Source organism: Zonotrichia albicollis, chromosome 9, assembly GCF_047830755.1.
Source record: "Zonotrichia albicollis isolate bZonAlb1 chromosome 9, bZonAlb1.hap1, whole genome shotgun sequence".
NCBI classification, from domain to species: Eukaryota; Metazoa; Chordata; class Aves; order Passeriformes; family Passerellidae; genus Zonotrichia; species Zonotrichia albicollis.
The window spans coordinates 41,410,421-41,423,081 of NC_133827.1; the positions used below are offsets into that span (position 1 = coordinate 41,410,421).

At 56.1% G+C, this 12,661-nt stretch overlaps 1 protein-coding gene across 1 annotated transcript in view; it reads right to left on the reverse strand.

The window, feature by feature from the left end:
- KCNAB1 (potassium voltage-gated channel subfamily A regulatory beta subunit 1) overlaps positions 1–11,170 on the reverse strand; it is a 54,508-nt gene extending 43,338 nt beyond the window's left edge. The window contains exon 1 of the mRNA XM_074547554.1: positions 10,639–11,170. Coding sequence (XP_074403655.1) covers positions 10,639–10,922 — 284 coding nt within the window. The 5' untranslated portion in view covers positions 10,923–11,170. The remainder of the gene's footprint in view (positions 1–10,638) is intronic.
- Positions 11,171–12,661: the final 1,491 nt, after the last annotated feature.

A 12,661-nucleotide genomic window follows, 5' to 3' on the forward strand; every position in this document is an offset into this window, starting at 1 on the left:
CTTCTCCACCCAAAAAAGGCCTTTCTCTTTTTTATCCAACAGCCCAGAGCTGGCCACAGACCCACATCCTGTCCAGGGCCCCAGAGCCACATTCCCCAAAGCCAGCACAGGCACTGCGGACAGCAGCCCCTCTCCAGGAGCCTGAATGATCCCAAACCGCTGAATTCCAGACACCAGGAGTGGGAGAATGATCCCAAACCCCTGATTTTCAGACATCAGGAGTGGGTTCCCAAGAACAATCCCAAACCCCTGATTTCCAGACTGCCCCCATCACTGCCGCAGGACAGCTCAGGGCAGTCCCAGTTCCTGGGACAGTCCCATGTCCCAGGGGAAGCTCCCGCAAGGACAGCGGTGGCAGCCCCATCCCGTGCCCGTCCCCCCTCCCCGGATCCCTCGGGCTGGGTTTCCCGCTCCGTTTCCCGCTCCGTTTCCCTCAGGAGAGTTCCGGGATGCGGCAGCTCCATCCCTGAGCGGACGGCACGGGCAGGCTGAGCGAGGAGCGCTGTCCCCGAGCAGGGCACGCAGCTCCCAGCGGCTTTCCCGGGATAACCCCGGTTCCGAGGCAGGCCGAGCCGCTCCAGCCCCAGTCCCGCCGGCACCGGGCGGTTCGGAGCCCTCGGGAGCAGCTGAACCCGCTGGGAACGGCTCTTGTGGCTGTGTCTGATAACGCTGCTGGAACTGCGCGGGGAAACGAGCTGCACAACAAAGGCCCGGCGCTTATCGAGCCCACAGCCATCACATTTCCGCTGCTTTCACATCAAAAACCCCATTTGCATTCGTAATTGCACTTGAGGAAAACTGATCCAAATTCCCATTAAACGGTTTTTAGTTAAAAGGCGTCGCTCCGGCAGGGTTTGAGCCGGGCTGGGGGCACTGCCCCAGCGGGTTCCGCTGGTGGCACACGAGATTGTCCGAGGGCTCCTGGGATGCACCAAACCGGGGAATGTGACAGCTCCAAGGCACGCTGCCCTGCCAGCACTCGGGATAAGGCTGGGCTGGGATCAATCCCGCAGCAGAGCAGCTGCGGCTGCCCCTGCATCCCTGGCAGTGCCCAAGGCCAGGCTGGATGGGATTTGGAGCACCTGGGACACAGGGAGGTGTCCCTGCCATGGCAGGGGTGGCACTGGGTGGGTCCCTGCCAACCCACACCATTCTGGGATTCTGTGCTGCTCTAGATCCAAACTCCCATCCCATCCCATCCCATCCCATCCCATCCCATCCCATCCCATCCCATCCCCAAGCCCTCCAGGACCCAAGGCCAGCCCCACCCCGGGTGTGAGGGCACCCTCAGCCCCAAGGGAGCCCCGAGGAGCTCTGACAACATTAAATAAAGAATCTCTTGATGCACAGGAAGGAATCAGCGCTGGGAGGGAGCCCGGAGCTCTCCGTGTCTGACACGGAGGGTGGAACTCATCAGAGCCCAATCCAATTAATCAGCTGCTTGTCCCCGTGGAGACAACATCCCCCCGGTGCTTGCTGCCCATTAGCTGCTGGAGCCCTGCTCCTAAGCAGGTAATTTAATTTTTCCATGCTATCTATTCCATTTCTCAGCTGACTGCAAGGCAGTGCCTCACATGAAGGGCTCCAGAAGTCACCATTATATTAATGTACCGTGCTACACTGAGCACTTAATGGTCTTTAGGGTCCCTTCCAGCTCAAGCCACTCTGTGATTCTGAGGTATCAGAACACTCAGAGCTGCACGAAGCTCCACGGCACAGCACAAGAGGGTTTTGTGTTTTATCCCCCCTGGGAGCCCTGACATGGCATCCAGGCTCTGAGCATCCATGCCAGGCCTGGAGCAGAGCAGCAGCAGCACCCTGGGGCACTCAGGGCTGCTGTGCCAGCTCGAGGCCAAGAAATGCTTTTCCCTTCTGCCATCCTGGTGTTCCACCCTGGGCATACACAAAATGCACAGTTTCCCTGCGTGCTTCGCTTCACCTGATGGGTAAATGTATTCCAAATAAAGCTCAGCCCAAGCTGTGTTCCTCCAGCTTGGCTGTGCCCGTTGAATAGCAGATTTCAGGCAATAATGAGCATTGCTGTGTTATCCACACACGTCAAATCTCACCCGAGCATTGCTTGTAACAGCTTAGAGCTCCAAATTGACTTGTTTGGAGAGAGGCTGCTGAGGAGGGGGGTTTGGATGTGGGAAACAAACACACACAGCTCCAGCTGCACGCTCTGGGACGCGCTGGAGCACACAGAGAGCAATTATGGAGCAGGAATTTCTGATTCTGTCATGTTAACTGGCACAGGGGCAGCACAAAGATCAGCCACAGCACGCTGTGCTCTTTGGGAAAATCCTTTCCAATGAATACCCCATCAAAAAACTTCCCCCTCTTCTGGAATCCCTCAGTTTTCACCTCCTCCTACAGCCCAAGGAGGGACTTGGCCCCTCCGAGCAGCTCAGAGAAACCCAAGTGCCTCCATCACTCATTATCTTATATAAGTCACCCCTGCATAATAAGCACTATTAAAAACACCACCTTCCCAAATTGCATTTTTCAAAGAAGAATTTTAAGTCTCCTCCTGAGAGCCTCCCTTTCAGCTGCAGCAGCATTTCTAATTACCAACGTGAGTGACACAGGGTGTGCATCCCCTCAGCTGCACCAAGGCCTTGCTCCTGCTCCTCTCCCCACCAGCATCCCCCAGACCCAGGCTCTGCTGGAATTAACCACGGAGGAGAATTAGCAGCCACCCAGGACAATGGTGTGTGCTGCTGGAACCAGCAGATTACCAGGGAGCCATCCTCAGCCCCATTAATTTTAATGGATCCTTTTCCAGGCTCCTCTTCGGGGGAGGGACTGGCAAACGTGCTGTGTCAGCACTTCCCTGCCTCCCGGACACCAGCCCACACTGCTGGTTACAAATCAGCATTTCAGGGGCTCTGGATCTGCTTTTCACCTGGGCAGGTGCAGGCGCAGCACCTGAATTCTGAATTCTCCTTTGCTCTTTGCACTTCCAGAATTCTCTGCAAGGAGAAATTTCTTTTCAATTTTTTAAAGCTTTTTTTTGGCCCATGAGGCAGGAGCACGATGTACCTCAGGGCAGCACAATGTCATGGGATGGGTTTGGGTTAGAAGGGACCTCAAATCCCCTCCAGGGCCACCCTGCCATGGCAGGGACACCTTTCCCTATCCTAGATGCTCCAAACCCCAATGTCCATCCCCGGGCACTGCCAGGGATGCAGGGGCAATGCCATTTTAGTAAATCAAGAGCATCACTTCAGGTGACCTCCAGCCACTGCCAAGCCAAGGATTTCTGCATTTCCCAGGCCAGCGCTGGCCGGGCAAGCAGTCCCCGATCTCTGGGCACATCCCAAACATCGAACAGCCACTTTTGCACTGGAAAGGCGCCCATTTAATTAACAAAAAGATTTGCAAGAGGATCATTACTTACTGCCAAATGCATAACCGCTCATTAGGCCCTCGGGGGAAATGAATAATTGCTCCTGCAATCTACAGATTGTGTCTCTTTCTGCAGTGGGAATTGGCTTCCTCTCCCCAGCTGGGGTGGGACACTGAGGCCTGGGGAGGACCCCCAGCCCAGCAGCAGCCTCAGCCCCCCTGGGCCCTCCAAGGATTCCGTGTTCTCCACAAACACCTCTGGAGAAAGCAGCAGCCGTGCCCTTGGAATGATGGAAACACCGTGCTGGCTTCTGGAGCCTTTCTGGCACAGGGGTGATGCCAGCAACTGTGAAAAGACACTGAAAACAAGGAGGAGCGGGCTTATCAGGCAGGGACAGCTCTGCACAGGAGGTTTGTCCATGGCAAAGCTGCTTTTCACACAGGCTCCCCATCCCCAGCTGCCCTCAGCCCTCCCCACACCAGGGAGAGGCAGAAACAGAGGTGGGGAAAACCAGGGAGCAGGGCAAACACATCTCAGCTGAGAGCTCTGACTGCCTCGGGCTGCAAAAAGCCAAGTTCTGGCTCAAAGAGGGGTGCAAAGAGCAGCCCCACCTGAGCTGAGCCCACCTGAGCTGAGCCCACCTGAGCTGTGCCCACCTGAGCCGTGCCCACCTGAGCTGAGCCCACCTGAGCTGTGCCCACCTGAGCCGTGCCCACCTGAGCTGTGCCCACCTGAGCCGTGCCCACCTGAGCTGTGCCAGGCACAGCTGGCTCCAAGGCTGGTGACACAGGACTGCCCTCCCCTGGCACTGAGCCCTGCCAGCCCTGGATTTATCACCATTCCTAAAGGAGGCAGCCTTGAGATAAGCCTGCCAGCCACGGGAGGAGGTTTTGCTCCCAGATCTGCTCAGCACTTTGTGCCGGCAGCATCCCTTCCTCAGCACATCCCAAAGTCAGCCCAAAGACTCCAGACAGAGCCTCTCATAACCGGGGCCACGTGGCTGGGCTCCATCCCAGAGTGCAGCCTCAAACCCGTCTATAAATACACAGGAACATCCCAAACTCCGGAGTCAGCCCCGAGCAGCAGCGGCGGCAGCAGGAGGAGGCTCAGCAGGAGCTCCTGCCCAGGATCAGGGATGGAGCAGCTCCTGCCAGCCCAGCCAGACCCCACGGGAGCAGCAGGGATGGGGGAAAGCAGCAAAAGTGGGGAAAAGCAGCAAAGATGGGGAAAAGCAGCAAAAAAAGCACAAATTCCAGCTGGGCAGCGGCCGGAGCAGCCAAGGGTCAGCTGGGATCTGCTGAGGCAGTGGGGAATGGGGAGGGCAAAATGGCAAAATCTGCTTCGTTTTCCCCAAAAACCGAGCACCTACAGCATAGGAATTACCACAGGAAGGTGGGAATGGCCCTGGAAGCAGCAGCACTCTGAGCCTGAGCATGGCTCTGTGAGTATTTTAGGGAATCATCATGGAATGGTTGGGGTCAAAAGGGACCTTAAAGCTCATCCATGGGCAGGGAGAGAACCCCACAAAAATGACACAAACCCCAAGGAACTGAGATCATCAGGGAGAAGGCCAGGCATGGGGAAGTGCCCTGTCACCGCTGCACCAGGGAGCTGCTGTGTGCTTTGAACAGGCTAAAAAAGACTAAAATACCACCTAGGATGCCTGGCAGGGACTGTTAACAAAGGGCACAGCTGGATGCAGCTCCATGGATCAATCTGCACAGGAAGTAGGGAAACATTAAGGCTGGGAGATATATCCCAATAAATATAATGCAGCAGCACTCAGAGCAGATGAGGGCAGGATTACAGGGCAGGATTACAGGACCCCATCAGGAGCCCTCCTATATTTTGCCATCTAAAGATTAGATATTTTAAAGCTTCAATACACAAAATGGGCCTTGCTGAGGAAGCCTGGGAGAGCAGCTATGGCAAAGGGATTAATCCCAAATTCCCCTTTTCTGGGGTAGCTAGGCAGGGCTGTAAGCTCAGGGTTAAATCTCCCCTTGGTGTTCAGCACCTGGGATGGAGAATCAGCCTTGGCTGATCCCTGGTAACATCCTCAGCCTGCTGGAGCTCCAGCACCACAGCACATCCCGTGTCAGAGCTCCCAGCTCCATTACAGGGGCTGGGAAAGCTTTCCTGTGCTCAAACCTGCTGTACAAATGTCCTTTGCTCCCCCTGCCCCAGTTCTGTGCTGTGGGAATGGTGAGTGACGGGCTGCAGGCTGTTCCTGACTTAAACACATCTGTAATCCCTGTCCATCATCTTTCCCTAAGCCAAAGCCTGTTTAATCTGCTGCAGGGACAGCCCCATCCCTCAGACCCCTCTGTTTGCCAGAGCCCAGGTGGCTGAATCCCCCTGGGATGGGATGGGATGGGGTGGGATGGGATGGGATGGGCAGCCCTGGCCAAGGGTTGGTGACAGCTCCTCACAGCTCCCACTGCAGGAAAGGCAGAAGGAAATGGAAGAGGGAAAATGGGGAAGGAGAAAAGGAGTAAAGAAAGGGAACATCCTACAGGGGGCTGAGCTGCTGGCCAGTCTGCATCAGAGTTCCACAGTCCTCCATTGCCAGGTTTTAATTCACTGTTTAGTCAACAAAAGCAACAGAAGGAGTGTCGCAGACATCTTTTATGAAAAATCCTTTCCTTAGGATTTTCCCTCCTGAGAAGTTGAGAGGCCTCAGGAACAGAATGTAAGCAATGGTTATCTGCTGCTGTGGAATGCAACAGGTAGATCTGTGATTAGCTCATGCTGGTTTGTTTGTAATTAATGGCCAATCACAGTCAGCTGGCTCAGACTCTCTGTCCGAGCCACAAGCCTTTGTTATCATTCCTTCCTATTCTATTCTTAGCCAGCTTTCTGATGAAACCTTTTCTTCTATTCTTTTAGTATAGTTTTAATGTAATATATATAATAAAATAATAAATCAGCCTTCTGAAACATGGAGTGAGATCCTCATCTCTCCCCTCACCCCCAGAGCCCTGTGAACAGTCCCAAAGGAGGACAGTGCTCTCTGGCATGGGCTGCAGGAGCTCAGGCTGTCCCAGGACACCCCAAGGAGGGTGTGGGTGTGCAGGGGTGTCTGTGCTCTCTCCCTGCTGCAGCAGAGCCTCAGCCAACCATACAGACAGAGCAGGAGTGCAGCCCCAGCCCAGCTGCAGCAGGGTTAACCCAGCCTGCCTGGGGCCCTGGGACCCCATAAACGCCTTCCAGCCCAGCGTGTGCCAGCAGCGTGCTCTGCAGGGCTGCTGGGTGCCCTCACAGACACATCCTCTGCTCTAAGGTTCCCCCCCTGGCCCTGAGCAGCTGCCCGGGCTCACAGACCCTGCTGGAATCCAGAGGGAGCAGAACCTTGGGAGGCTCCACAGCCAGCAAAGGGCGCGGGGAGGAGCTGTGCAGGGAGCAGACACCTCCCTGGGTAACAAAACACCAAACTTGCTCTGCAAACGGTGCTTCATCTGAGAGAAACTCTGGTGTAAATGGTGTAAATGCTGCTTCATCTGAGAGAAACTCTGGTGTAAATGGTGTAAATGCTATTTCATCTAAGAGAAATTCTGCTGTCACCAGGAAGGAGCCAAGCTCAGGCGCTGCTTCACTTTGGGCTCCTCTGTGGCAGCGGAACTGTGCTGCACTGGCTGAAGCAATGAAAGGGAGAAGAGCTGATCAGCCTGCAAATGAACCAGCTTACAAGCGTTCAGCAAGTGTTTCTTGTTCACAATTCATTGCTTCTCACGTGTAATTGAATAAATCCTAGTGAAAAAGGAGCTGCTGCTGTGCTGGCTTCAGACTGGACCCACGCAGAGCTGAAAGCACATCCAGGAGGCAGAAGAGGGAAATGCCCAAGCTCACAGTGAGACAGAAGAGTCCCTGTACTTCTGGAACAGAAGTTCCCTGTGGGAGCTGCTGGAGCATCCCTGCCCCGAGCAGAGCCCTGTGCCCAGCCCCTGTCCCACGGATAAATCTCCTCAGTGAGTTACAGCTGCTCCTGTCAGCCGTGAGCAATGAGCACACTTAGAGTGGAGCAGGGGCTCCAATCCATCAGCTTCAGCACAAATTAAGCTCATGCTTTATTTGCCCATGACTGATGGCTCTGCTGAACGAGGGAAACTCCCCTGCCCGAGCCAAGAACAGAGAGAGGGGCCTGAAGGAGTGTGCAGGGCTCCTGCAGCCACACCAGCCCCACAGCCTCCCATTAATTGCATTTCTCTGTGGCTTTAATACTCCCTCTCCATCCACATCCACCCTGCAGAAATTTTCTCCCCAAGCTCTTTGCAGGTTCTCCCCCAGGCTGGGCACGTTTTGGTGCAGCAGAACACAGAGAACACATTTCAGACAGGGGATCACAGCCCTTCGTGGCAGCACTGTGAGCCCACACCTCTGCTCCTCAGTGAGGGAAAGTTTTAAATCGTGTCTGTGTGGGCTGGCACCGTGGGAAGTGCAGAATCTGAGAGAAACCGGGTAAATGGGGATTTTCCTGTCCTGGAAAGGACACCAGCCTTTTCCAACACAGCTGCAAGGTGGGATTAGGATCACCAGAAGGGGCAAAGGAATTTGTCATTAAAAGGGGTGGAGTTTCCAGGCCAGAAGCCCCAGTGAATGAGGGGCAGTGCTCCGTGCCTGTGGGGCCTCACCTGCCCACCGGGCACACACCTGGGGCGGGGGCATGTCGGTGCCCGCTGCCTTGTACAGGTGCATGGGGACACGGGGCCACTGCCAGCCTGGCACTGAGCAGCTCCTGCAGGGACAGAGCAGGGAGCCCTCCCTGTGCTGGGTCCCAGGGCTGTCCCTGTGCTGAGTCCCACAGCCATCCCCATGCTGGGTCCCAGAGCCGTCCCTGTGCTGGATCCTGAGCCCAGGGCTGTCCCTGTGCTGGGTCCCAAGCTGGGCAGAGTTGCTCTCCCAAACCTTCCTCACCCCACTGCACCCAGCCCCTTAGGGAGATGCCCAGGGTGGATTTTGGCCAAGATCAGCAATCTTGTTCATCTGCTGAGACCTCTCCTGGCCCTGCTCTCCAAGGGGTGAGGGCTGCTGTGGGAATAGAGCACTGACCCCATTCCCCAGGTCTTATATTTAGATAATGAGAAATATTTGCCTGGGATTCAACCCAAGGCCAATAAACACATAGCAAATACTCTCCCAGGGTGTATTTTGGGCCCTGGCTGGCCAGATGAACTCTGCAGGCATCTCCTCTGCAGCTCACGGGAACATCTTGTTCTGTCTCAGGGCACTGCCAGCTCTCACAGCTGGGGTTACCTGCTCTGGGAACTCCTCCAGCAGCTGCAGCCTCCTGGGGTGAGACAGCTCGCACGGACTAAACGGTGATGTTAACAATGATTTCATCACTGCTGAACAGCAAACAAAATGTTCTGGTTCACAGACCCACACAATGGTTTGGGTTGGAAAGGTTCTTACAGACCATCTCATTCCAAACTCCCCTGCCATGGCAGGGACACTTCCACTGTCCCAGGCTGCTCCAAGCCCCAGTGTCCAACCTGGCCCCCCATAAAAACAATCCAAGGATGGGTTTTATGGTCTCCATCCCAGAAGGGCCATGGTGACCTTTTCTGGTCACAGCAGACAGTTCTGCCAAGGTCTGGTTCATGCCACTGAGGCAGATGTTGAGACTCTTCTATTTTAAAAACTCACCCCATTTCAGCCCCAAATACATTAGAAAAATAAGTTAAATAATCAAGTGATGGATGTATCATGAACTCAACTAATCCTTAAATCTTTCAAAGCAGATAAAGAAAGACTGATCCCAGCCCCAGAATATATTTGAAAAGCTCATAATTCAATGTCACAGAGGGGAGTTTGGCAGGAGCAGCGGCATTACCCCGTTATTCTTGTGTCACTGTCACACCAGGGCGTGGGTGGCCCTGGGTGTCCCCAGGAGGGTCCTGCCCAAGGATGGGGGTCCTGTTCTCACAGTGCTGATCCCACGGGGGTGCAGGGGGATCTCAACCCAGCAGCCCAAGGACATTTAAGGGAGTGTCCCTGCCCTGTCCCCAGGCTGTCCCTCCTAGGGTCTGTGTTTCCTCCCCACAGTGTAACCCCAGGGCTGTTCCTGCCATCTCTGCTGCAGCTGCCTTTGGTTTTACCTCCTGCCAGCCCCAGCTCATCTATAATGCAAGGTGAACCAGCGCTGAGAAATATCCCTGCAAGCTCCTCTGAGCTCTCTGGACATGAGGATTTTGCTGTTTGGAGGATCAGGGCTTGTGTGGATCTTTAGAAGCTCAGCTCTCCCAGAAGTTATTCCCCAGCCCTTTGTTTTTATGGTGCTGTTGGAGCCCCTGGGTGCTAGCCACAGGCTGGAGGGGCTGGGGGGCACAGAGCCCAGAATCTGCCCCCTCCAGCCCCCAGACCCCTCGTGCTCCCCTCAGGTGCTCATGAACACTCCTGCACCAATATCCACTCGCTCCTTCTCCCAGTTTTACTTCCTTTCACTTATCCCGTTCCTAATTTTTGTTGTTGTGATATTCTAGTTCATTTCTTGCCCAAGCACATCTGCGAGAGCTCGGTTTGTGCCGGGCACTGCGGGCACCTCCATCCTGCCGGGGGCTGGGGAGGGTCTCGGCCGGTTCTCAGCCAAAATCCCGGCTGCCACCGAAGGGAGGGGAAGGAGAGCCCAGGGGAGGAAGAGGAGAGCCCAGGGGAGCTGAAGAAGAGCTGAGGGAAGGAGAAGGAACCCTCCCGTCCCCGCGGTCCCGGAGCTGCTCCCGGTTCTGGGGCAGCAGCGCCCGGGCCGTTCCTGCTGCGGTTCCGATTTCAGCGAGGGTCTGACCCCGCACAGGAGATTAGAGACTCGCACGTCTAATTTCCACTAATACCAAGATCCCCTTATATTTTTTTAAAGGAGCAGATCAGATTCTGGAGGCTGCGACATTTAAGACTGATGGGACGAGAGATGCAGACACTGCAGGTTTCCCTTGCCTGGGGCTCCTTCCCAGGCAGGGAGGGGGGACAGGGACCCTCCTGCCACCCACACGGTCCCTGCTCGACAGCAGCGACTTTTCTACTCTGTTCAAACTAAACTACAGTCACTTGGGCACATTAGAAACAAGGCTCAGCAACCACGCACAGCTTGTGCTGGAGAAGTTCTGGCAATCAACAGAGAAGTTTGCAGGCTACTCATCTCTGTACAGCATGAATAACCAGAAAAATCACTCTCACAAAGCCAAGGACCTTTCTATGATTATTACTATCTCTGTGGTTATTATTGTTGCTGCTGTTACTATGATTACTGTCAGGTTACCCCGGCCAGCAGCACACAGGACAGCGGCAGGACGTACCTGTGCGGCATGCCGGTGGTGTAGGCGATGGTGAACTCGTGGGACAGCTCGCACACCCGCAGGTACCAGTTCATCTCCAGCTCCCGCAGCAGCGCCAGGCGCCGCGCCCGCTGCTGGGGCTGCCCGGGCCGGGCCCGGGCCTGGCCCTGGCCGTCCTTGCTGCCGTCGGCCGAGCCGCGCAGGGCTCGCTCGCGGCTGCCCACGGACAGCACCGACTGCTTGCGCAGCTTCAGCGCCTCGTCGGCGCCCTTGCCGCCCACGGTGCCGGTGCGCGCCGCCAGCATCGCGGAGGGCAGCGCTCAGCCTCGCCTCATGCGGAGTGACCGCGCCGCTCCGCTCCCTCCGAGCTGTAATTAGAGACGGGGCCGCGGGGCTCAGCCGGCGAGGAGAGCGGCGACCTTCTCATGGAGCCGTCTGTGGCGTGCGGGCTGCTCCGGGGCACGGTCCCCAAAGGCATCACCCGGGCACGGCCCCGCGCCCCTGCCGGCCTCGGAGCAGCGAGGGCTTCGGCTGGAGCCTTCTGGAAAAGCCGTGCTGCTGCCCGGCGCCGTGACCATCGGGGGTGAAGCCACACGTGTCACCTTGAGGGCGAGCCCTGCCCCTCGTGGGCTGGCCCGGGCAAACTGCGGCGCGGTTCGTGCCCCGGAGCATCCCCGTGCCCAGCGCTCCCCTCCTCCTCCTCCTCATGCAGCTCCTCGGGGGCCCCAGCCAGCAGGAACCTCCATTCTCCACGGGATCCACGGGAATTTGGGGATTTGGTCCCCCTGAGGATGAGAACAAAGTTCCGGCCGCTCCCGAGCCAGCGGTGTTTGCTAAATGCACCAAAGGGCGGACACGGGAATCGCATTAATTCCCCTCTCCGGTCGGAAATGTAAAAGCTGGCACGGAGATTACAGCTCTAATCACAGCAGCCACTTCGGGAGCACGGGCAGAGCCGTGTGCGAGAGAGCCCGAGCAAAACCCCTCTAGGGCAGCGGGATCTGAAAGCCACTGCCCCACAAGCGCTGGAATCACCCCAAAAGCGCTGGAATCACCCCAAAGCAGGGCCGTCACCCCGTGCCCCGCAGGGTGTCCCCCGGGTGGGTGGAAGGGTTCCTCCGATGGGGCAAAGGGAGCTCGGGGTCCCTGGCACTATCCAACCTGTTCAGCAGACACGGCACTAAAACATTCACTGGAAACATTGCACAGCTCTGGAAAAACGACTCAAACCTTGAGCTGTAAAACATTCTAGTTCTGTGTCTGATCCAACCTGTTTATCCTTAAAATTTAAAGTGCTTCACAGCAAGGAAAAGGAGGTTTTTTCCTGGAGTTTCCAGCAGCCTTTACACTAACCCTGAGCAGTGAAGCAACACATACTTCTATTGCACATACACGATCCTGCAGGTCCTTCCATGTGGAAGTTGGTTATCCAAAGCCAAATAAAGCTCCCAGAGAGCTGCATAAAGGCCCTTTGTGCTTCCCCAGTCCCCAGTGTTTATCATTCTGCTAACCACAGGAACTCCCCTCTGTTCCCAGGGCAGTCTCAGGTGAATAAAACAGAGCAGCTCCCCGAGCTGTCAGTCTCTCTCAGGTGGATAAAGGAAAGCAGGCTCCCAAGACCATCAGTCTCAGGTGAATAAAGCAGAGCAGCTGCCGGTGATTTGTCACTCTGGGGTGGCATTGTCGCGGTGTCGGGGCCATTGTGCCCCGCGTGTTCCCTGGGGCGATGCTCAGGCCATTCTATAGCCCGGCAGAAAGGAGAGCCCGGATCGCCTTATAAAACTTGCAGCACGATTGATTTCCTGAGAGCGAAGCTGCCGTGGAATGTTGATATGGAACCCTCGGTCCCAGGGCCGGGGGCGTCTCCTGGGGGCACAAACGCCCCCAGACCCCTCCTGCTGCCCCACCGATGGCACAGGACCAGGCTGGGATGCTCCAGGGAGCAGCACTGCAAACGGATCCCTGCTCGGGGCTGCGGCTCCTCCTGCCTGCTGTATTCCTTCTGTATTCCTTCTGAATTCCTTTTATATTCCTTCTCTATTCC